Source organism: Podarcis liolepis, assembly GCF_965112155.1.
Source record: "Podarcis liolepis genome assembly, chromosome: 2".
Lineage (NCBI taxonomy): Eukaryota > Metazoa > Chordata > Lepidosauria > Squamata > Lacertidae > Podarcis > Podarcis liolepis.
This window is the reverse complement of record NC_139555.1, coordinates 27,505,483-27,529,620: the sequence shown is the minus strand read 5'-3', so window position 1 is coordinate 27,529,620 and position 24,138 is coordinate 27,505,483. Positions and strand designations below refer to the sequence as shown.

At 47.5% G+C, this 24,138-nt stretch overlaps 1 protein-coding gene across 10 annotated transcripts in view; it reads left to right on the top strand.

The window, feature by feature from the left end:
* The first annotated feature begins 286 nt into the window (after positions 1-286).
* The window catches only part of SDK2 (sidekick cell adhesion molecule 2), a 346,988-nt gene continuing 323,136 nt past the window's right edge, over positions 287-24,138 (top strand). For all 10 annotated transcript variants that reach the window (XM_083489771.1, XM_083489780.1, XM_083489775.1 and 7 more), the window contains exon 1: positions 287-405. In XM_083489771.1, the coding sequence (XP_083345897.1) occupies positions 324-405 (82 nt within the window). In that variant the 5' untranslated portion in view covers positions 287-323. The remainder of the gene's footprint in view (positions 406-24,138) is intronic.

Here is a 24,138-nt window from a genome sequence, read left to right as displayed (position 1 = left end):
CTTCACAATTCCCCGTTCCTCCGTAGACTTTTTTTTTTTAAGAGTTGATCCTAGGGCGGGATGTTTCAATTGGATTTAATTGCTGCCACCCTGTTTGCTTTTTCAATGCGCCCTGGAGGACGAAGTGGCTTTCTCTAAGGTCTGGCCGAGAAAATCGTTATCAAAACGGAAGAAGAGCGGAGGGAATCCCCCCTCCCCTGCGCGGTTCTTCCTGGGATCCGGCAGCAGGCATAAGGGATATTAGATACAGTACAGAACAAATAATAATAAAAAAAGCCCGCTCCAGCAGAAGTTCTCTTCCTTGCAAAGCTTCTCTGGTAACCATGGCTGGGATTGGCAAACGCTGGGAGATAATGTGCTGCGTGATCGTCGTGCTTCTGGGCAGCCCTGCAGCCACAGCCCAAGGTAAATCGAGGAGGGGGTTGCTTACGAAGCCCCCTGCCCGCCTTCAATGGCTTGCATGTGTGGTTTGGCGGGGGGGGGGCGCTGGACGGTGCAACGGAGATATAGGGGCGCGCGGCAAAATCTGGATATTTAGCTCCTAGTAGCTGCTGGATAGCAAGACCCGCACTTCGCGTTGAGCATGACTTTTTTGGGCTGATGGAAGTTGAACAACTCAGCCATAGGCTAAGGAGAGCCTGTTAAATGGAAAGGGACAGCGGGGGGGGGGGTAAGAGATTGTCAGAGAGAAAGAGGGGGGGAATCCTCGGCTTTTTTCTTCTTAGTTGGGCGATGGAGACTTTTCTTCAATTCGGTCCGATCTGTGCTTTGGTTAGTCAGGAGGAGGTTGACGGCGGGGGAGGGGGGAGGTTGTTTTGTTGTGGATGCCGGGAGACACGGCTTTGGAGAAGTTTACGTCTGGTCGGTTTGCGGGACTGAAATGCCTGTTCAAAAGTAATCAAGAGATCAAAGCGGAGTGGGAAGGAGGGAGTCGGAGACGAGGAGAGGCAGGCAGGCGCTGGAGATTTGAGGGAGATAAAAAGAAAGGCTTTAAAGAGGGGGGAAGGAGGAGGGCCTCCTGTTGAAGGGCACTTTCTATATTCTCTGCTGGGGGCGGCGGCGGAATTCACAGCGCGATCCTAACTCGATCCTCCTCATTTAAGAAGTGGGGCTCGATCCCTAGCAAGTGGGAAAGAAACGAGCTTTCAGCCCCAAGACGAGTCCGGTGGGGCTTGCCTTCGAGCGCAGCCATTTCTTTTAAAAACGCAAAGGATCGGAATGCGCGCCCGTCGGGGTTGCGCGCCCAGAAAGAAGCCTGCGGGGCGAGGTTTCCCCAAAGCGCCGCCGGCCCCTCTCCAGGCGCGGGCTGGCCGCCGGTGAACCCGGCTTCTCCTTCGCGCAGCCAAAAGGCTTGAATGTGTCTCCCTTTCTGCGTGCGTTTTGTGTGTGTGTGGCGTGCACAGCCCAGCGCAGGCTGCCTGGGATACCCAGAGAACTTCCGGGGGAGAAGAATGCGACACGTGGGGCAGACCTAAAAGAAAAGAAAGAGTAGGAGAGAGAGCTCCCTCCTTCTCTCTCTGTCACCACAAAAGAAAATACTGCCTTGGGTGGCTTTTTTCCAGAATAAACCTTCCCTCAAGCTGAGGGGGGAAATGAATTGTGCGGCGACTCTGAGGAAATAATAACAATTATACGGCGACTTCTCCAGGCTCCCTCTCGCGCGCCAGCCTTTTATTTTTTAAAGGCTAGATGGAGAGGGTGACCTCTTTTCTTGCACAGCCTGTTGTCTCGCGATAAGGGCTTCTCTCTCCAGAGCTGCTTACAGGTGGGCAGGCTTTTCAAACCGCGCAGAGGCGAAGCGGGGACCGTAGGGCAGCCGTCAAGTGTCGTCGGCGTCGTCCCGGCGCCAAAGCGCCTCATTCTCTCCTCTTAGCTCCCCCCCCCCCCGCCATTTCACGTCCAGCCTCGTTTGATGTGTGTGACTTCATTGGTCAGAGCAACCCGGCGTAGCGAAATTCCCGCGCGCCTGGCATTCCAACTGAGGCGGGGAGGGGGCGCGAGGGGGGGGGGAGAGTGAGGGACTGATTTAAGACAATGGCCGCCACATGCCATTCTTTTCCCAGGCCTCAGGAAAGGGTTAATCCTCCTGCAACCCAGGAAAAGCTGGGTTGTTGTAGCAGCCGTTCTTCTCGTTCTGCCTTGTTATAAAAGCACCAATTTGTCCAAAAAACTAAAAAAAAAAATCCTTTAAACGCCCTGGTTCACAGATGGGGGGGCGTTGATGAAAGAAAGCAGACGGTTTTTGGACGATTTGCAAAGAAGAAGAAAAAGTGAATGATGGGAGACCAACAGCAACAAGGAAAAGTTGCTGAGGGGATTAAAAACTAGGGTTGTTTGAGGAGGTGTTTTGTTGTGGTCTGGAGAATTCAATCAGTTGCTCTAGAATACTGTAGTGTTCCCACTTGATCTACCTGTTGCCTGTAGCTGTTCATTTTCTCTCCTTTCCACCCCCCTCTTTTTTCTTTTTCTTTTACCACAGTCACAGGACTCTTGAAAAAGTTTCAGAAGCTTCCCGAACTCCCCTTTCCCCTCCTCCATCCGTGGGCTGATCCAATATTTGGTTAGTTATCCAAACGGCAAATGACTGGCACAGGTTTTACAGCCCGCCTGTATAATATCTCACCAGGCACCTTCCTCTCGCCTCCTTTTCTATCTTTTGACCTGTCAAGATAACAATACCAGCCAGGAGAGAGATTTATGGTCAAGAGGCAGGATGTAATGGCCGGCTGAACCCATGGAGGCTGGCGATAGCTCCTTGGGGCTGCCGAGGGAAATGAAGTGGGGGCGAGATGGGCGGCAGTTCCAGGGTCCAACTTGATTTATTTTCTCCCGAGGCTGGCAGTCGGGTGATGGCAAAGCCTTGCTCATAATGGAGAGCATCCGCAGCAAAAGGATGTGTTGTGGAAGCTAATGCAAAGGGCACATAACTGCTACCCTGTGCTTCTGCTCCCGAACAAAAAAAACCCCACACCTGGCTGTGTGGATGGGGGGGGAGTGGCAGGAATCTAAATGTGTGTAATGGGCTGGTGGGATTTGCAGCTTCGATGCTGCGTAATCGTCTCTGGGTGGAAGAGGCAACTCCCCCCACACTGTATTTATTCCCTCAAACAGTACACTTAGATGTTTGCCCTCTTTGGGTTGAACTAGAGCAGTGTTTCCCAACCGGTGTTCCGCGGCACACGAGTGTGCCGTGAGACATCGGCTGGTGTGCCGCGAGATGCCTGGAGGGAGGCAGGCGAGTCGGGCGGCGAGAGGCGGGGCGGCGGCGGCGAGGAGAGGCCGCGCCTCCTGCTGCTGCCTGGCGCTCCTCCTCGCAGCCGGCAGCGCTGCCTGGGCGCCTCCGCGCGACTCTGCCTCGCTGGGTTTGGTCTCCCAGCAGAGACGGGTCACACGCGCACCTCCCTCCCTCCCTCAGCCTGCGCGGAGGGAGAGCCAGAGAGAGGCATCGCTCCTGCGCGGCAGGAGAGGGAGCAGCCGGAGCGATGCCCCAAACGAGCTGAATTCCGAGCGAGGGACTGAGGGGGGAGGGAAAAAACTTTCACTTTCGTGCGTCCCTCCCGGCGTGACGCTGCGCGCTGACGTCACGGGGCGGGGCTTTAATGGTGGTGTGCCGCGAGATTTTTTTTCAGTAAACAGGTGTGCCGTGGCCCAAAAAAGTTTGGGAAACACTGAACTAGAGTATATCCTTCAGCTAAACACATTTTTGTCAGCTTCTGGGGCTTGGTTGGTTTGCTTCAGCCACCAGTTGCTAAAATCTTTACGTTCCCTCGCATCCACTGTTCTCAATTTCCTCCCGTCCAGTTTCCCCTCTCTGCAGAGCTGTTGGAACCTGGCTATGTAAAACCCACTTAACGTGAATCAAATGAAAAGTTTGCCATTAGAAAAAAGGTCGTTGGCGAGTACCCTTTCATGACAGGCCATGGTCTGCGAGTGCCACAAGCCAGCGCAGGACCATGCGATAAGCTAATTGCCTCCGGGATGCTTATGTGCTGTGCAGACTATTTCCAGCCACTTCTGTTATCTGAACGTGATACATAAATAGACTCCCTCTTTAGGCAGAGAGCATTGATCTGGATGCACCAGCCAATGTTGGCTCTTGGAAACTCTAAACTACCTGAAAGGGCAAGAGGAGGGATGTGTGATGATGCCAAGGAAGAGGGGGAAAGTGCTTTCTTTTTATAGTAGACTTTGGGGATGCAAAAGGGTTTCTTAATACCGCACATTAGGCTTGTGGTATTGGCATCTTCCATGATTACTGTGGGCTGAATGCAATATTTTTAAAAAATTACCCAAATTTATTAAACCACTACTTGATACATTGTGCAAGCACAAGTACGGTGGGCAGGTTCTATATCTTCTGCATTTCTTCGCCACCCCATTCCCTAATGACCCCTAGGGATCATGCGCAGCTGTCAAAATGCATGGTGAAGCTCATCCAATCTTGCCTTTAAAAGTCTGGGGCACTTTGTGCCAAAGCAGGAACTAAAAGAATGTCAGTATTAACAGCTAACTTCAATGGGTGGATAACGTCACTGAGGCTCTAGGATGCTGTTATGTGACAATAGGGTTGCCAGCGTGTATATGTATATGTTTATGTATATGTATATGTACTGAATGTGTATATGTATATGTATATGTATATGTATATGTATATGTGTGTGTCCTATTCCTATGAACTGCAGTCATTGGCAGGTTGCAATGCTTATGTCACGGGAAGCTTGACTTGCTGACTCAACAACCAGTTGACCTAAAGAAAAATCACAGGAGCACAACATAAATTTGGCCCGTGTTTTTCTGATCAGTTGGGAACCCTAAATCTCCAGTTTGTAAAGGACCAAGAAGCAGATGATGGGAGAAGCATTGGGAAGATGGGAAATATAGTCTGACCTGATGTAAGGCAGCTTCTTATGTTCCCTGTTGCAAAGCCTAAACGAAATGCACATGTGGGTGTGGTCATTTGCACTACATTGCTTTCCGTGAAGTGCACACTGGCCTACTGTGCACACTGTCAGGACTGGTTGGACGCAGAGGAATGGTAGGAGAAAGGAACTGGGGAACCACTAAGGGAAGAAGGCACAGAGCCTGGGGAGTGGTGACGGGACAACGATGGGTGGTCAAGAGGGAGAAGAAGAGAGAGAAGACTGGGAAGAGGATGTGTCAAAAGCTGAAGGGTTAACAGAGGTTAGGGAGCTGGGAAAGTGCTGTCAAGTGGGAGGAGGCAGAGATGAGTCAGGCTGATGAAGGGTCTTGGGTGTTTCTCCCTCCGGCTGCAACAACCTACCCTCTTTCTCCCAGAATCAAGAGAGGCATGAAGAGAGGTTGAGATGCACAGATGCAGTCTCCGATTCCTTGGAAAAAGCCCTGGAGAGGAGGGGACTTAGATGGCTGTGGGGAGGCAGAGACTTTCAATCTCAGCAACTGGTTTTTCATGGAGCAAGACCACCAGGAATGAGCTGCTGTGCTCCTTAGGCTTGACTCTCTTCCAAGTATGTGGAGATCGTGCTTTTGCTAATAAAGAGTTAACTCCAAGTTTGAACTGTGGGATGACTGACCAGCAGGCTCCGTGACACCTACACAGATGGATTGTAGGTTAGCGGTAGAGCATATTTGCTTGCAAACGGTGCTTGGGGTCCAGGGCTGGGGGGCTCTTTCTAGCTCTGAGGACGTGGGAGCCGTGTGATGATTAGCAGATGTCTAGTCGTGCCATTTAGGCACATGTAGCACCAGTTTAAGGGAGGCGGGTGGTGCTGTGGGTTAAACCACAGAGCCTAGGACTTGCCGATCAGAAGGTCAGCGGTTCAAATCCCCGCGATGGGGTGAGCTCCCATTGCCCGGTCCCTGCTCCTGCCAACCTAGCAGTTTGAAAGCACATCAAAGTGCAAGTAGATAAATAACTACCACTCCGGCGGGGAGGTAAACGGCGTTTCTGTGTGCTGCTCTGGTTTGCCAGAAGCGGCTTAGTCCTGCTGGCCACATGACCCGGAAGCTGTACGCCGGCTCCCTTGGCCAATAAAGCGAGATGAGTGCCGCAACCCCAGAGTCAGCCACGACTGGACCTAATGGTCAGGGGTCCTTTTACCTTTACCTAGCACTAGTTTGGTAGAAAGCTTTAACAAAATGCTATGCTATGCTATGCTATGCTAAGAAAATCTTCAGGAGGCACACCAAATCTTCAAGAGGAGGAACAGTTCTTTGCCCAGTAGCTGTGTATGCTGCCCCCTCTAGGTTGCAGAGAAAGGGCTATGTGTGTTCATAATGGCAAAGAATTACCGCCACATTTATTGACGCTGATGTTGAGGTCAAAACCATTTTTGTCCCACATGTTGTTTGCTGCACAGATGCACAGAGTGAAAAGCAGCCTTGCTTTGAAAGGGCTTGGCAGGCTAAATGTGAGAGAGAGACTAGCTAGAGGTGAAAATAAAACTGCATACACAGTTCAGTGGCAAATGTGGGAACCTCGTCCTGTTCCAGCGACGTAGAATCGCAGAGGATCATCTGGTCAACAATGCAGGAACATGCAGCTTGTCCCATGTGGGGATCGAATCTACAACCTTGGCATTATCAGCACTGTGGCCAATGAGTGCCTCATTATCGGTGCCAGAAACCCTCTTAGAACATTGGGGTGCCAGTGGGTCCATTCCAGGATGGGGAGTAACGTGTCCCCCCCGGCATGGAGTAATGGTTCACATACAGTGGTACCTCGGGTTAAGAACTTAATTCATTCTGTTCTTAACCTGAAACTGTTCTTAACCTGAAGCACCACTTTAGCTAAAGGGGCCTCCCACTGCGCCGCCGCTGCACGATTTCTGTTCTCATCCTGAAGCAAAGTTCTTAACCCAGGTAATATTTCTGGGTTAGCGGAGTCTGTAACCTGAAGCGTCTGTAACCTGAGGTACCACTGTATTCCTGCATTCAAGTCAGGAAGCTTTCTAGCCTGACCCTTAACATCTGTCCCTTTGCTCCAGGCAGTGGTGTAGCGTGGGGGGTGCAGGGGGGCCGGCCGCACCGGGCGCAGCATCTGGGGAGGGCGCGCTTGCACTCGCAGCTCTCTGCCCCTACCTGGCTCGGGTAGGGTTAGGGGGCGCAAATTACTTGCCTTGCCCCGGGTGCTGACAACCCACGCTACGCCACTGGCTCCAGGCGTGGCATAATGTCTTTGGAAACATTGCCCAGGCAGTGAGGCAGCATTTGTGACTGTGGAGGAGCCTGCGACTCTTTCCTTCAGGTACCTAATATCCAAGGTGCATATCACAATGTATTCTCTCTCTCTCTCTCTCTCTCTCTCTCTCTCTCTCTCTCTCTCCTCTGAATTTATAGCCATTGTTTCCAGCGGCTGACGAAGCCAAAGCCTTCTCAGTGCCCCTGGCTCTTAATGCTGCCTCTTCTTTGCACCTAGCCTATAATTTCTCAGTAATTAAGTCCAGAACATAACAGATAAACTTGCAGTATATTATCCAGAAGGGCCCCTGTGTCAGAAACTGTGACGGTCTCTTTGATTGATTCACTTGCGCTCGCCGAGTTCCTCTTCTCCTTGTCTCCGAGTTTCTGTCTCCTGGGCTCCCTTGCATTGTGTTTGCTCTCAGGCATCAGAAGCTATTACGGCCTGCGTTATGAACTTTTCCCAATTTATTTCGTAAACTCCTGCCTCTGTTGTCTTTGTTTAAAGTGTGTTTCAATGAAATACTGTGTGTGTGTGTCAGCCAAGGGAAGGAGAATTAGCACAAGGTTATCCACTTGAATTTCTTGTTGACTGTTGAATGAATCGGGTTTCGTAACTGTAATGCAGTACTATTTCATGGTATGTTTCCTGCAATTAAAAAAAACCCACACACTTAAAATATGCAGAAGAGATGGGCAAAAAAGGAGGCAGTAGTAAGGATAACCTAGTAAAAAAAAGCTGTAGTCTAAAATATTGTACTTTTACTATTAGATTCTTGAATTATTTTGAGACTTATGGTGCAATCTTATACACCAGCGATAGCCAACTTGGTACTACTTCGCTCATCTCTGATCATCGGATATTACTGGCTGGTGCTGAAGGAAGTTTGATGTCCAGTAATATTTGGAGAGCACCACATTGGCTCACCCTGCTAGACACACTTACCTGGGAGAAAATTTCATTGAACTCATTGTACAGGATTGCAAACTAGACATTATGAGGCACTGCTGTCATCCTATGTCTTTCCCCATGGCCCATGCATTTAGCAAAACAGGTGACATAATATCAAGTCCAGTGTTTATTGGCTGCTGTTTGCAAGGGTAAAGGAAATACTGAACGCAAAGAGGTCACATTAATCACACATTTCCTTTATTGGACCAGGGTTGTAAATAGCCAGTCGCCAGGCTATCAGCCAGGGTAGTTTCTCTGAACCAGAATAGAACTGAATTATCTGCCACTGCCTTGAACTTTAGTCTGCCATCAATTGTGGTTAGGAAGGAGCAGTAAAATGCTTTTGGTTGGTAGTCTTTGTGGACTTCCACGCAAGGCTGTACTCGGCTTTCTTACCAGGAAGCAAGAGGGAGATGGCAGTAGCTAGGCATTTCTCATAATGTATTGTTAGGCCCGGGTGGCGCTGTGGGTAAAACCTCAGTGCCTAGGACTTGCCGATTGTATGGTCGGCGGTTCGAATCCCCGTGGCGGGGTGAGCTCCCGTCGTTCGGTCCCAGCTCCTGCCCACCTAGCAGTTCAAAAGCACCCTAAGTGCAAGTAGATAAATAGGTACCGCTTTATAGCGGGAAGGTAAACAGCGTTTCCGTGAGCTGCGCTGGTGCAGGCTCGCAAGAGCAGCTTTGTCACGCTGGCCACGTGACCCGGAAGTGTCTCCGGACAGCGCTGGCCCCCGGCCTCTGAAGCGAGATGAGCACACAACCCTAGAGTCGGACACGACTGGCCCGTACAGGCAGGGGTACCTTTACCTTTATTGTTAGGCCCTTACATTCTCAAAGCAGATGTAAAAATTAGTGCTTTGGAAGCAATATCCACTCCTTGTGTCACTGTCAATATCCACACACCAGCCTGTCTTCTGGATATAAGGGCGGCCATGCATTTCTGTAGTGCCCTCACTGGGAAGCTAGGACTGTAGCATCAAAAAAGCCACCTAGTTAAGTTCTGCGCACTTACCCATTCATGGTTGAGGAGCTACATATGCAAGCAGGTGTTCTGTTTGTGATTCCTGACTGAATCCAGCTGTATGGTTAGTCGGAAAACCTGCAACAGTGCTGATCAATTATTTCGGAGACACTCTCTCCTCCCCAAACAGCTAATTTGTGCTATGTGTGCACAGCCAGATGGGGGTGATTAAATCTGGGATCATTTTGGAGTAAGTTGCTGGCTTCCCTGTTTCGTCTTCTTCCGGTTGCCACATGGAATTCTGCTAAACATTTTTGGATGGGCTGCAGGCAGAGGTGGTGACACTGCTAGTCGTTTTATGTTTACATTTTGATTGTAACAAAGGAAGGTCGCGTACTTTGTTCCTTGGGCAGAATAATTAAAGTCGATAACTTTTCCCGAAAGCTTGGCTTTGTTTTGTTTTTGTACATCCTGTTCTTCAAGAACGCATTTCTCCCTAACTGTAATCTCAGGGTTTCACTGTAACAATTCCATTCATTTATGTGAGTTTAGGATCCTAGCCCACTGGTGGCCATGGAGACAGCTGCTCTTTATAATGGCCCTGTATGTAGTTGAGAAATGTTGCTCTGCTCCCCATCCATCATCCCAAAACTGAATGTGATCATTTCGTTCACATCTTGCTCAAGCCTTGCTTTGGACATTTTTATCTCTTCCTCTTCTCCATAAACTTGTTAATTCATCCACTTCACCACTGCATTCTTGGCCATGTGTCTGCTAGGTCTGTCAGTTTCCCAGGAAATATAAATTACTGGTAAGTGCCATGTTACACACGTGTGTGTGTGTGGTGGTGGTGGCCTTTGACATGTGAGACATACATTTTCAAGACCCACACAAATTTTGCATGTGAGAGAGGTACTTAATTAATAAATAATGACAATACATGTGGATGCAACAGACATGTATTTCATTCAGTGACACTTAACGGGGAGCTGCAATTGGCCACAGCTCCTTGTGGAGTGTGCGCTTCGTGACAAACCCACATTTGCCTGTGTGTGGTGTAATGTGTAAAATAGCCCTCTGATGAACAGTTGGTAATGCAAACTTAAACTGGCATTGATATTTAACATTGCCCCCCCCCTCTTTTTTTTTAAATAACCTGAGAAATAAGGCAAATCTCCTATCTCATGCCTGTAGTTCTGGGAACCTCAAATTATACTTGATATTTTGATTTGAGGGTAGCTGGTTCTTAAAACCACTTGTTTATCTAGCTAATGAAATGCCTAAGTTCAGAAGTTTGCGTTTCTGAGTCGAACTCAGGCCACTTTTTAAACTCCCTGCACTTATCACTTTCGTGTGGTCGCCTCTGCAATTGGAAGTCCACAAATACGCTGACTAAGAGCTTGAGGAAAATACAGCCAGCGATCCAACCCATGTCTCTTTTTGATGGGGTGTTTGGGGCGTGGAGGTAAGACGTTGGAAAGAATAGTCCATGGATGTGGTGCTTTATATAACCACTAATGTCGACTAAATATAAGCATGTTGTATTACAGGGTTTCCCAAACTTGGGTCTCCAGCTGTTTTTGGACTACAACTCCCATCATCCCTAGCTAGCAAGACCAGTGGTCGGTGATCATGGGAATTGTAGTCCAAAAACAGCTAGGAGACCCAAGTTTGGGAAGCTCTGTTGTATAAGAATGTATAAACAGAAGAAGATACTGCTGGATCAGGCCTGTCTTGTCCAGCATCCTTGACAAATCAGATGCCTATGAGAAGCTTTCACATCGGGCATGAATGCAACATCACTTCACTAATATATAAGGTAAAGGGACCCCTGACCATTAGGTCCAGTCGTGGCCGACTCTGGGGTTGCGGCGCTCATCTCGCTTTATTGGCCGAGGGAGCCGGCGTTTGTCTGCAGACAGCTTCCGGGTCATGTGGCCATCATGACTAAGCCGCTTCTGGCAAACCAGAGCAATGCACAGAAAAGCCGTTTACCTTCCCGCCAGAGCGGTACCTATTTATCTACTTGCACTTTGTGCTTTCGAACTGCTAGGTTGGCAGGAGCAGGGACCGAGCAACGGGAGCTCACCCCATCGCGGGGATTTGAACTGCTGACCTTCTGATTGGCAAGTCCTAGGCTCTGTGGTTTAACCCACAGCACCACCAGCATCCCTCACTAATATATATTGCTACTAATATATACTACTAATGTTGTAAAAGTATAGCTTTTCCTCATGATAAGAAAAAGTCGCATCAGGTCAATACACCACACTATCCTGTATAGCTGGTTCCGCTGCTTTCCCTTTGTCTGATTTGTATTGGCAGGTTCCAGTTGGGGGAGCTCTTTTCAGAAGCTTATGGGTCTGAGTTTTGGAAGCTGAGCGGGGGTACAATAGCTTGGCATCTTCCTACGAAGATCTGAGCTGACATCCGTCTTTTGTTGCATGATCGATTCAGCTAAAGAAAGGCTGGTCGATAAGAGCTTGAGAAGCAAAGGGGGGAGAAGAAGAATGAAAGAGAAACCAAACCAAAAAAATACTCAAAGCCAGAGAACCACTGCCCTAATGGCTCCGCCTGTGTAGAAGTAAAAAAAAAAAAAAGTTTGATTACCCGCAGTTGTTATATACATGCCAGAATGCCAATCGGGGAAGGAACACCGAAAGTTTAATTATTGTCGAGGCAAGCCGCGCCACGTAATTATTAATTACCTAGGGCAAAAATAACTTATTGATTAAAGCCGATTGCTAATTATCCACAGTGGAATGCAATGTTTATCAGGAGGATAATATGTCACGGAGCTGATGGCATTGCGGCTCAGAGGTGGGTCTCAGCTGGAGTGCCCTCAGTGGCTCAACCTCCGCTGGGCGATTAAAGGGCACATTGTGATAGACTCCTCTTTTATTTCCTCCCACCAAATAAGTATTTCAAAGTATGGGATGAGCACAAACAGAATTTCCTGTTTCCTCCTCCCCTGCTTAAAAAAAAGTCCTTGCATAGAAATCTGTCAGGAGTGCATGCAGGAGCCAGGCCCTGTGACCAGTAGGGCTTTGCAGGACTGGGGCTTTCCTAAGTTTGTTCTCAAGAGGCGAGGCAGCCAATTGGTAACTCACAGCACCTGGTAGCAAGAGCCAGGAAGGGATATAAGGTCAGCATTTCCCTTTGGCTCTTTGACACAGCAACATGCTTCTTGCCTTGCTGCGTTTGGCTTCTTGACTCCTTGCTTCCTAATCCTCGGACCCTTGGCTTCTTGACTTCCGACTCTCTGACCCTTGGCTTCCTGACTTCTGGCTTCCAGACTCTCGTTCCTGCTCCCACCCCGCCATCTTGCCCCCGGTCCCGACATCCTCCTCCAGGACTTCGACCGCCCGTAAACCGGACTGTGACAGAAATCACTCTTACCCCCTCATCTTCCATTTTCCCAACACCAGATCCAGGACCCCATCCAAGGAAGTCCTGACTCAAGGAAGGAGCTGCTTAATGCAGTTTTGGCCCTAGGAATGGCCCACATCTCATTGGGCGTCCTTCCCCAGCCTGGTGCCATCTACATGTTGTTGGACTCCAGTACCCATCAGCCTCAGCCACCATGACCAGTGGTCATGGGAGATGGGAGCTGTAGTTCATCTCGATGGCACCAAGTTGGAATAGACTTCCCTTAGGGATCCTAACCTACTTTGAGGACTGTGGTTTTGAGCCAACCCTAACGTGGAATAAAGCTTCCTTGTTCAGCAGAAGTTTCTTCTCTGGTGAACCTTGATCGCTAATAATGCCCCACCTTAAAAATATTGTCATAGACAGAACTGGAAAAGGTGCAATGGATTAGAGCCTCTTCCCTGTGAGGAAAGTCTAAGTGTTCTCAGTTGTTCTCAGTTTAGAAGGGGGGGAAAGACAACCCAAGTGTGGATATGATAAGAGTTCTATCAATTTATTTGTGGTCTTGAGAAAGTAGCTTTCATCCTACTTTCCACTACATTAGAAATTGGAGTCATGCGATGACATCAGTTGGCAACAGGAGGACCAAAAGAAACAAATTCTTCACAAAATTCACAGTTAACTTAATAGAATTTACTGTCACACACTGTGTTGGAAACTCATATATATATATATATATATATATATATATATGCAGGTTTTGGTGTCCTCGGGTGTCTTCCCGTGTAAAAGTTGGGGTGTCTAGGCGACGTTTCGACGAGGTCTCACTCGTCATCTTCAGGCTGGTGCTTTCGGCTTCTTGTTACTGGAACAGAGCGGGATCTCAGTGTTTGAGTTCCTATAAATACTGTAGAGGGGTGTGGTGTATTGCCTCAAAAGTTCTGGGCAGAGGGGAAGTTCCCAGGCTAGTGTTCTTTTCTTCTTTTGTTCCTTAATTACTTGAGGGATATCTTGAGTGATTTCTTGAGTGATATTCTGAGTACCACTTAGGTGGGTCATTAGGTGTGGATTAGTTGCTAAAGCCTTCGTGTCTTGACCTCTTGAATTTGTGAAGAGTTTTTCTGGGAATATGGCTGTACTGCACTTAGTTGTGCTTTGGCTTGGCTTCGTGTATAGGGGCGAGCTGTGGTTTTGTGCCCTGTGCCAGCCAGATCTGTGTAGGGATTGCAGGGGGGTGCAGCATCCGGAGGTGCCACTATGGTTTGGTTACTGGATGGTGTCTGTAATTTATCTGTGGAGAGGGTCTGGGTTTGGGTCTGGTGTGGTTGATTGGTGGTGGCGTTCTGTGTGCCTCTGGATCTGGTGTCGGTTTTTGTGGGGAGGGCTAATTTCCAGATGTCTGGCAGGCGGGACGTGTCGTCACGCTTGTTCATGTTGTGAGGGTGTTTCTCTATCTCGATGGCTTCCATGATTATTCTCTTGTGGTGATGTTCCATGTTAAAGAGCAATTTGGAATCTGCAAAATTAATTTCGTGTCCTGTTTCTTTCATGTGTTGGAAAATTGCTTTTCCAAAAAAGCAATTTTTACACGGGAAGACACCCGAGGACACCAAAACCTGCATTCCTGTACCCGTGAAAATCTACGAAAACAAATATCTCACCTCTACGGGGAGGAAACCTTCCAGCTGACAAGAACCTACGAGAAACTAGAAATCCGAAGAGCCACCATCTTATGTGATCTCTTGTTCCTACGCAACTGCCGAGACAACAACTTAATTCCCACATGCTTCCAACTTAAATTCCACTCTAAAACCCCAGCTACCGAAAGGATCCTGAAACGAACTGAACTATCCCTAATCAGAAACGAACTACATAAGAAAAGATACCTACTAAACCAAACCAACAAAGATCTGCTCACTCTTCACCTCAAACTCTGTAACAAAATCCACCCTGCACTCTGGGACAAATGCAAACAACTAGCCGTCTGGAGAGCTGAAACTGAGACCTCACATAAGACAGACACACACACCAACAAACTCCACAAACTAGAGAGACGCCAGAAGCCCAGCCACCCTCCACAACAACCCATGAAACAAACAGTACATAACATATCAGACAGGATCCTCACCTCAACTGAAACCAAAGTACTCTCCAAAGGTTTCAACTTTGCAGTTACCCCGAGACGCATCCCCACGGAAAACATCATATGCGGAGTCGAAGCTAGCCTAACCAAAATCAACCCAGATGAAGCCAATAAAATCAGACTTGAAGTCACCAACATCCTCTGCTCCAGCAAACCACCCAGAAGCAATTTACACAAAGAAGAACAGAAAGCACTCACCAACCTGAGGAAAGACAACAACATAATCATTCTCCCAGCAGACAAAGGTAATGCCACTGTTGTGATGAACACATCGGACTACCAAGCAAAACTATCAAATCTACTCCAAGACCCTACCTACCAACCTATAAAAACAGATCCCACCACCTATCTGGAAAAAACCACCAAATCCAAAATAAAAGCCTCTCCTATCAGTGAAGAAATCCAGCTAAGAATCATCCCCAGAGAAAAATCATCCAGATGCCCCAAACTCTACGGCCTCCCCAAGATACACAAAGAAGGAACACCACTCAGACCAATAGTCAGCTCCATAGGCTCACCTCTACAAAATCTCGCTAAATTTCTCGCTAAGCAACTTCAGCCCTATGCAGAATCCATCTCTTCACACGTTACAAACTCCTTCCAGTTCATAGAAACAATAAAGAAGCAAAACCTACATCCCGATGACCTACTTGTGAGCTTCGATGTTGTATCTCTCTTCACACAAGTGCCCATTAATGAAGCCTTGACAGCCATTCAAAACAAATACAATCCCCCCGAATACATCCTGGACCTGACCAACCACTGCCTAACCAACACGTACTTCATCCACAATGGACAAAGATACAAACAGATAGAAGGAGCACCTATGGGATCACCCCTCTCACCGGTCATCGCAAATCTGTACATGGAACACTTTGAAACCAATGCTTTAGACAAGTCAGAACACAAACCCAAACTTTGGCTCAGATATGTTGACGACACCTTTGTAATTTGGCCACACGGGAAAGAAAAACTAGATAGCTTCCTCACACATCTCAACAGCCTACACCCCAAAATACAATTCACTATGGAAATAGAAGCCAACAACCAGCTTCCCTTCCTTGACGTCCTAATCTACAAAAAACCTGATGGCTCCCTAGGACACACTATCTACCGGAAAAAAACACACACCAACCGCTACTTACATGCTCAATCACACCACCACCCTGCACAAATAAACTCCGTAGCCAAGACCCTCATCTCCAGAACCAAACGCCTGGCTGACAAAGACCACTTGACAACTGAGTTACAGAATCTCTCAAATGTGTTAATCGCCAATGGATACCAGCAAAACAGGGTTAAGAAGCTAATCCAAAAAGAAACACCCCCCAAAAACCAAGACACGGAAGAAAACAATGGCATGGCCCTCCTTCCTTATATCAAGGGCACTACAGATAAAATTAGCAAAATCCTCCATAAACACAATATCAAAACAGCCTTTTGCACCAACCAAAAAATAGCCAATATCCTCAGAAACCCCAAAGATAAAATCCAGTTGGAAAACCAAGGGGTCTATGAAATACCCTGCAAAGTCTGCCCAGCCACGTACATTGGACAAACAAACAGACGAATAAATGCACGTATCGCAGAACACAAGAATGCCGTCAAAAAAGAAGAAAAATCTTCCTCTCTTTTCCAACACATGAAAGAAACAGGACACGAAATTAATTTTGCAGATTCCAAATTGCTCTTTAACATGGAACATCACCACAAGAGAATAATCATGGAAGCCATCGAGATAGAGAAACACCCTCACAACATGAACAAGCGTGACGACACGTCCCGCCTGCCAGACATCTGGAAATTAGCCCTCCCCACAAAAACCGACACCAGATCCAGAGGCACACAGAACGCCACCACCAATCAACCACACCAGACCCAAACCCAGACCCTCTCCACAGATAAATTACAGACACCATCCAGTAACCAAACCATAGTGGCACCTCCGGATGCTGCACCCCCCTGCAATCCCTACACAGATCTGGCTGGCACAGGGCACAAAACCACAGCTCGCCCCTATACACGAAGCCAAGCCAAAGCACAACTAAGTGCAGTACAGCCATATTCCCAGAAAAACTCTTCACAAATTCAAGAGGTCAAGACACGAAGGCTTTAGCAACTAATCCACACCTAATGACCCACCTAAGTGGTACTCAGAATATCACTCAAGAAATCACTCAAGATATCCCTCAAGTAATTAAGGAACAAAAGAAGAAAAGAACACTAGCCTGGGAACTTCCCCTCTGCCCAGAACTTTTGAGGCAATACACCACACCCCTCTACAGTATTTATAGGAACTCAAACACTGAGATCCCGCTCTGTTCCAGTAACAAGAAGCCGAAAGCACCAGCCTGAAGATGACGAGTGAGACCTCGTCGAAACGTCGCCTAGACACCCCAACTTTTACACGGGAAGACACCCGAGGACACCAAAACCTGCATTCCTGTACCCGTGAAAATCTACGAAAACAAATATATATATATATATATATATATATATAATCTAATTGCCAAATGGTGCCTTAAGCCTGGCTTACAGCAGCCACAGTGGAATGTCTAGGCGCCATTTTTTGTTTGTTTGTTTATGTTTTGCAGTGGACTTTATCATCATCATCATCATCATCATCATTTATTGTTGTCCATTTCATTTCTGTAGTGGTTTATAGTTTAAAGAACAAATCTCCACGTTGTTTACAACACATTAAAGCACTGAATAAAACAACAATAACAACTAATAATAATAATAAGCTTAAAAGACAATATTTCAGATCCTTCTCTCTAAGTGACATTTTGCTTTCCCCAGTTGCCAGCCTGGCATACAGAGATCTCCATGTGGTCACAATTGGACTGGTGCCAGTCACGAAACGCATCTGGCGCCTGGCTAATTTTGAATGCTGCACATGACATGGTGGTGATCTCAGGCCAGATCCGTGGAGGAGAATTGGTCTTATCAATGGATTGGTCTGTTGACTACGATAGCTAAATGAAACTTCCATGTTCAGGGGCAGTGCATCTCTTGAGTTCCGGTTCCAGAGGTTGGGGAGAGAAACACAAACCCTATTAATTGGCCATCATACCCTGTTATGCATTTCATTCTGTTTGGCAGTATGTGACCTCTGCAACTCCTCTTCTACTTCCTGCATCTGGAGGTGAGCACTGCTTTGCTTCTTACTTAAGATTAGCCAGTGCATTAGTTACCAGCCTTATGTGAGCCGCTGAGGAAGGAGAGTAGTTTGTGGGTGAGCAGGTTGCCGAGGAGGAGGAGGAGGGAAGAAAGAGATTAAAATTTGATGCTTCTTAGGAAGCCATTAGTGGCCTGGTGCGGCCCTGAAATTTTGATGATACGATAATCGTAAAGGAAGGAAATATTATTTGCCGTAATGCGGGCTGTTAATGACTCTGCCGGGGAGCTGAGACCCGGCAACGCAGCTGGCCTCGGGGGCCGCTCATGTGTGTGGTAATGTACAACAATTGTCTGTGTAACCTTGAGAAGTAGCTCTGGGACCGGTGGCACTCTGATCTCTTTCTGTGTATTGGTTTGTGTTCTCCCAGCAGTAGCAGACAAAAAAGAAAAAAGAACATTAAACCTTTCCTTGGCTTGGAGCTGCTCTGAGTGGCAGCTCGGAGATTGCACTGGGCAAATAAGCAGACTTTGTTTACCCAAACCTGCTTTTTACATCCAGGTCTCGAGAGGTAGGCAGAAGTCCGCAGGAAACCAGCGAGCCTGAGCACCTAGGTCAGGGATGGGGACGTCTTTCCCAGCTCGAGGGCCACATTGGCTTCTGGGCAACTTCCCAGGGGCCACATACCAGTGCCAGGCAGGGCCAGAGGCAAATGGGAAGCAACAATTTTGAACTTTGGCTTTGTACAGTAGACTAGTTTCTGCACAGGCTCTCACATCTCTCTTTACCCTCTGTCCAGGCAAGCTAGAAACATTATCAGTGTTCAAGGCCGCATTCCAAAGCAAAAACAATCCGGGAGGATGCAAAGGAAGCAGAGTCCATCAGGGGTGTGGCCCAGATAGAGCAGGTGTCACCTGGAGACAGTCCTGAGGGGCCAGACAGAGAGGTCTGGGTCCCCACATTTGGCCCCTGGGCCTGGGTGGAACAGCAAGGGACTCAAAACAAAAAAGCACCAGGGGACTGCATCTGTTAAATTCCATTTTCACTGCTGGCAGGGGAGGCTATTCCAAGGTTCAGTGTTTCTTGATGGGGAGGTTGCTTTTAGCTTTGATCTGCGTGGGGTTTTTTCCTCTTCTTTCTTTTTTTTAATGGAAAGATGAAGGCGGCTGACACTGGAAACCCTTTGAAGAACTGAAGTGCCAGCTGAAAAGCGGAAAAAGTGCTTCTCGCTTTGCTTTTGTTACTAGGATCCAACAGGAGAATCATGTCCTTTTCCAGAAGTCGTGCCAGCAAGCCGAGGGGTCGCCTGCTTCTTGCTGCCTCGCAAAGCATCACTCATTGCAGGCTCCAACGATCCACTGATGGGTTTTGACCCACCTTGTCAAAATGGCTTCCCTTTCCTTCTTTCTTTTTTGTTTTTTTTGCTGCCATATGAAATTTCGCTCCCCAGTTTCCCCCCTCTCTTGCATAATTAAAACGGAATAGAGAAGAGTGAAGGAGGAATGCCGAGTGGGGGGGGGGAAGAAGCCAGAGAAATGACGTTTGAAATATTGGGCCCCCTCCTATGGTTGCAATCCTAGCAACAACCTTCTCTTATGATAGATGGACTTTCCATACACTGTTTGATCAAATGGGGACAACGCATTGGCTTCCGATGTTGGAAGTGTATGTGCTTCTGTCGAAATCTGCGATAACCTCAGCAAGCAACTGGTAGCAAGGTCTAAGTGAAACGCTTCAAAATCTTTTGCTCTGACTCTCTCTGCCTGCACTCCATCCACTGCAGAATGTACAGTGGTACCTTGGGCTAAGAACGTAATTCATTCCGGAGGTCCGTTCTTAACCTGAAACTGTTCTTAACCTGAGGTACCACTAGCTAATGGGGCCTCCTGTTGCCGCCACTCCGCCACAGCACGATTTCTGTTCTCATCCTGAAGCAAAGTTCTTAACCCGAGGTACTATTTCTGGGTTAGCGGAGTCTGTAACCTGAAGCGTCTGTAACCTGAGGTACCACTGTATATTGTTGGCTGGATCAAGTGGTAAAGCCTTTTCCTGGGCTGGCTTGTTTCATGTCCTACGATATATCTATCTCTATTCACTACTAACCACTAAAGATGTCTGGGGCTGGGGATCAATGTGCTATTTCACCATCCTTTCTAGCACTGCTCCCGCTTTGCAGTGGACTTGTTTGTTTATTATTTAAAGCTATAACCCACTCTTTCCCTGCAAAGGGAGCCCAGGGAAACACAATAAGATTACATTAAAAAAATTCATATAAACATAGCAGCACTTGGAACTAGCATAAAACTAAAGTCTGGATTAGACCCACCTCAGCTGGAGAGTGTGCAGGAGGCCCAGGTACATGCAGTTCCCTGGGCTCCTTGCTTCTCTGAAGCTGACCTGGGGAACATGTGGTCTTCCAGAGGCTGGGCAGCAGTTCCCATTAGCCCCAACCAACATGGCAAATAATATGGGGTGAGGGGAGTTGTAGCCCAATAACATCTGGGGTTCTCCATCCCTGCCCTGAAGGGTTGCCATTTGGAATGTACAGCTCAGCTAGGAAACGGGGCTGGGGAATGGTGTTCGAAATTCGCCAGGCGCATTTTGCACATGGCTATTGCCCACTTGCGACCAAGTGAAGATGCCCGGGCGCCAGGATGGCGCTTGACGTCTCCAGCATCTGGAGGTGCATGCCTGGGGATCCTTGGATTTTGGCTGTTTTCACACACTGGCAACACATCCGGTAGAATTCTGTCCGCCATTATTTTCTCTGCGCAATCAGAGTTAATTCCAGGAACCAAAGTTGTATGGAAAAATATGATTTTCAAGCTGTCTGACCCAAAAATGACAATTAGGTATTCCATTTTGGTGACTGTAACCCTGGTTTAAGAAGCCATTTGGTGCCTAGCTTTTATACCTGAGTTCCTGACACTTTGGTGAAGCATCTGTCCTAGTGCTTTTCTCCAAGTCGCACTGACATTTGGTCTCACTCTCATGCTCCCATCCAATTGTGAAGACAGTGGTTGTGAATCTTAAGCATCTGAATGGATAGCTCAGGAAGAATGCAGCTGTAGTCAGAAGTGGTTCCTTTCACAGGGTGCCCTGAGATACCATTTTAAAGGGCGAAAAACACCCTAAAATCAATGTGGAGATAGGGTTCAAATTAGCTGCTGGGACTTAGCAGGGTTGGCTTGGTGGAAAAGAGACTTGTAGAACTTCCACGCACTGCAGCCCCAGCCATCGCTAGCTGCATTGATTGCATTATTGGTTGCCCATTGATCCCCTGGGAGACAAGTTTAATCAGTTGGGTTTCCTGGGCAAACAAAATGGGACTTCATCAATGCCAGCTGTAGCTCTCGTGGGCTCAGCAACCCTGTAATTGATGTCCTGGCTGTGACATGTTCCTGCCTGCTAATGCCATCTGATTTCACTGCTCCAGATCACCCCTGGCAGCAAATGGCTTCTCGCATTGTACACCAAGATTCATCTCAGCACAGCTGGAAAGGGCCTTTTAAAAGGGTCGGATATTTCCCCTTTAATTATAGGGATCAGGATGTTCCGGCAGCCTCTGCACAGCTGGAAGCAAGATGGTGCTGTTGTAGAAACTTGGCGGATTGGATACAGCAGAGGGACTACAAAGGGAAGGTTGCCCTTGCTTAGCAGATAGGCAGGAAAAGAGAGAGGCTTTTCAGTTCCTTTTGATCCTTAGAGGTGGAGAAAACTGAAAGCACCCTGTTCAAAATGGTAGAGGGAGTTTGGGAGAGAGGTGAGAACGTAGATTTCTCAGCTGGGTACAAGCTGCAAGGTCTGAACCCAATCTGAGTTTCGGAAGGGATATTGAGAGATCAACCACTCAGCGAAGATGGCAATTTGATCCTATCAGCTGGCCTGGAGTCCCAGTAATTTTTAGGACTCAGTGAGAACAATTGATTTTGCTCGCCACAGATCTCTCTGACATTTCTAGCTCATGTCCCACTTCGTATATGTCTCACTATGCGTTAGAAATCAACGGTGATTTGTTTTGTTGAAGGAAAGAAGGAAGTATGAAAAATATTTGGCCATGTTAACTGCTTCTGTGAGAAGATACTGAAAGGCAAAAAAGGCATTGAGACCTTTTATGCCCATCCTACCAGAATGCACATTTGTGTCCCATTTTGCATTTTTAACCATTTATTTGATGTGTGTGTATCTTTCATCTGTCTCTCTGTCTGTTTGTCTATCCATCTACCAAACATAGTGACGAATATCATGTGCTTTCCCCGTCCACCCACTTCTTCTTTTGCAATGTCTTACACCAGTCTTTGGATATATGATTCTTCAAGTTCTCTGCAGCGTTCTCTGTTGTTTGCTTCCTTCATCCACATAAGACCTACTACTAGTTTTACATCCTCCGCCCATCCCACAGGTGGTTGTCTCATTAGTCTTTCGAAATTGTAGGGTCTCAATACGAACACTGTTTCAATTCCATCAGCCTAAGTCGCCTCTTGCCCTACATACGTCCATTTTCACTTTGTGGCCTTTTCCACAACATCCACAACTTTTCATCTTTGTCATATGGAATTATTAGAGTTTTCGGTTTTTTAATCTTTTAATGATATTCCTAGCATTGCACTTTCCATGGTATGTTGTGTTGTTTTTAAGCTGGTCAGACATAAACGTGCCGCCCCTCCCTCCCACGTTAGGGCTGAAACATTAGTTACAACCCATAAATACATTGATTGCAGATTACATGTATGCATCTATCAGGATGCTGTCAGCAGCTCCTGGCTGGTTGCCCAGGAAAGTATAAAGACGAGGGAAAGTTTCTTACAGTCTTTTTTTATTTCAGTCTTTACAGAGAGAGGCTATAGAACCCAGCCTCTTGGATAATGGCATTGTCCTGAGTGAATCTCCACCCCTTGTCTCTCCCACTTACTCATTCATCGTCGTCGTCATCTCCTCTATGGGTGCTGCTACGTGGCCTCTGTCTTTGAGCTCTTTGCTCTCCTACTTTTAAGGCTTGCCGGGTTCTGGGAGATGGTGGGTCTGGAATGCTTTCTAATGACAACGTGTCAGCCGGGTGTTTTGTTCTGGCTCTCCCATGAATTCCCCGCTTTCTCCCTCATCTGCCTCTGAGCTTCTAACTCCCTCAACTGCCTGTTGTAAATCTATACTGCCTTCCTCTTCCCCATCCCTGGAAGGGTCAGGATGGGGAGGCGGTCTCCACCAGTCCTCCTCTGCCCAGTCCCTGACAGCATCTCTGGGACAGCTTCAGTCACAATCTGATTAAAAGGATGCTTTGCTAATGGTCCACAGCAGTTCGAAAGCATGTCAAAGTGCAAGTAGATAAATAGGTACCGCTCCGGCGGGAAGGTAAACGGCATTTCTGTGCGCTGCTCTGGTTCGCCAGAAGCGGCTTAGTCATGCTGGCCACATGACCTGGAAGATGTACGCCGGCTCCCTCAGCGAATAAAGCGAGATGAGCGCCACAACCCCAGAGTCGGTCACGACTGGACCTAATGGTCAGGGGTCCCTTTACCTTTACCTTTATTCATACTTTGGCTGTGGTCTAGAGAGCTGTGCATGCATGTGACCGCACCCCCCTGCTGATGGAGCTCTACAGCAGCACTCTTTGCCCTTCCACAGCTAGTAATTGAGAAACCTTGCTTTTGCAAAGGGGGCTGCATTGCAACCATGGCATTAAGAGAGCTTTCAGACAAATAAAAAGAAGTTGTTTCCCAGTGTTTAGAGAGAAAAGGCACCATTAACTTGGTCAAAGGGTCTTTATATCAACTGGAATTAAATGTTATAGAATCTATTTCCATCTACTAATTAGTTAATTAGACTAATAGATGGCAATTCAATTAGATCAAGAGGTTACCATTGAGACAGTCACATGACTAAATGGCTTTGGACTGGCTGTGTGCCTCAAGTCCTAAGGAAATCTGACATTTTCAGGTATGACTGAAGGCTTATCCACAATTCCTCTTGTCCCCCAGGGAAAAATGTTCTTTAGCACTCAGTTGGAGCAAATGTTCTCTGTATCTGTGTTGGCTCTGGTGTAGAGCTATAGCAGGGATCAGCAAACTTTCAGCAGGGGGCCGGTCCACTGTCCCTCAGACCTTGTGGTGGGCCGTACTATATTTTGGAAAAAATACCGTATTTTTTGCTCTATAAGACTCACTTTTTCCCTCCTAAAACGTAAGGGGAAATGTGTGTGCGTCTTATAGAGCGAATGCAGGCTGTGCAGCTATCCCAGAAGCCAGAACAGCAAGAGGGATTGCTGCTTTCACTGTGCAGTGATCCCTCTTGCTGTTCTGGCTTCTGAGATTCAGAATATTTTTTTTCTTGTTTTCCTCCTCCAAAAACTAGGTGCGTCTTGTGGTCTGGTGCGTCTTATAGAGCAAAAAATACGGTAAATGAATGAATTCCTATGCCCCACAAATAACCCAGAGATGC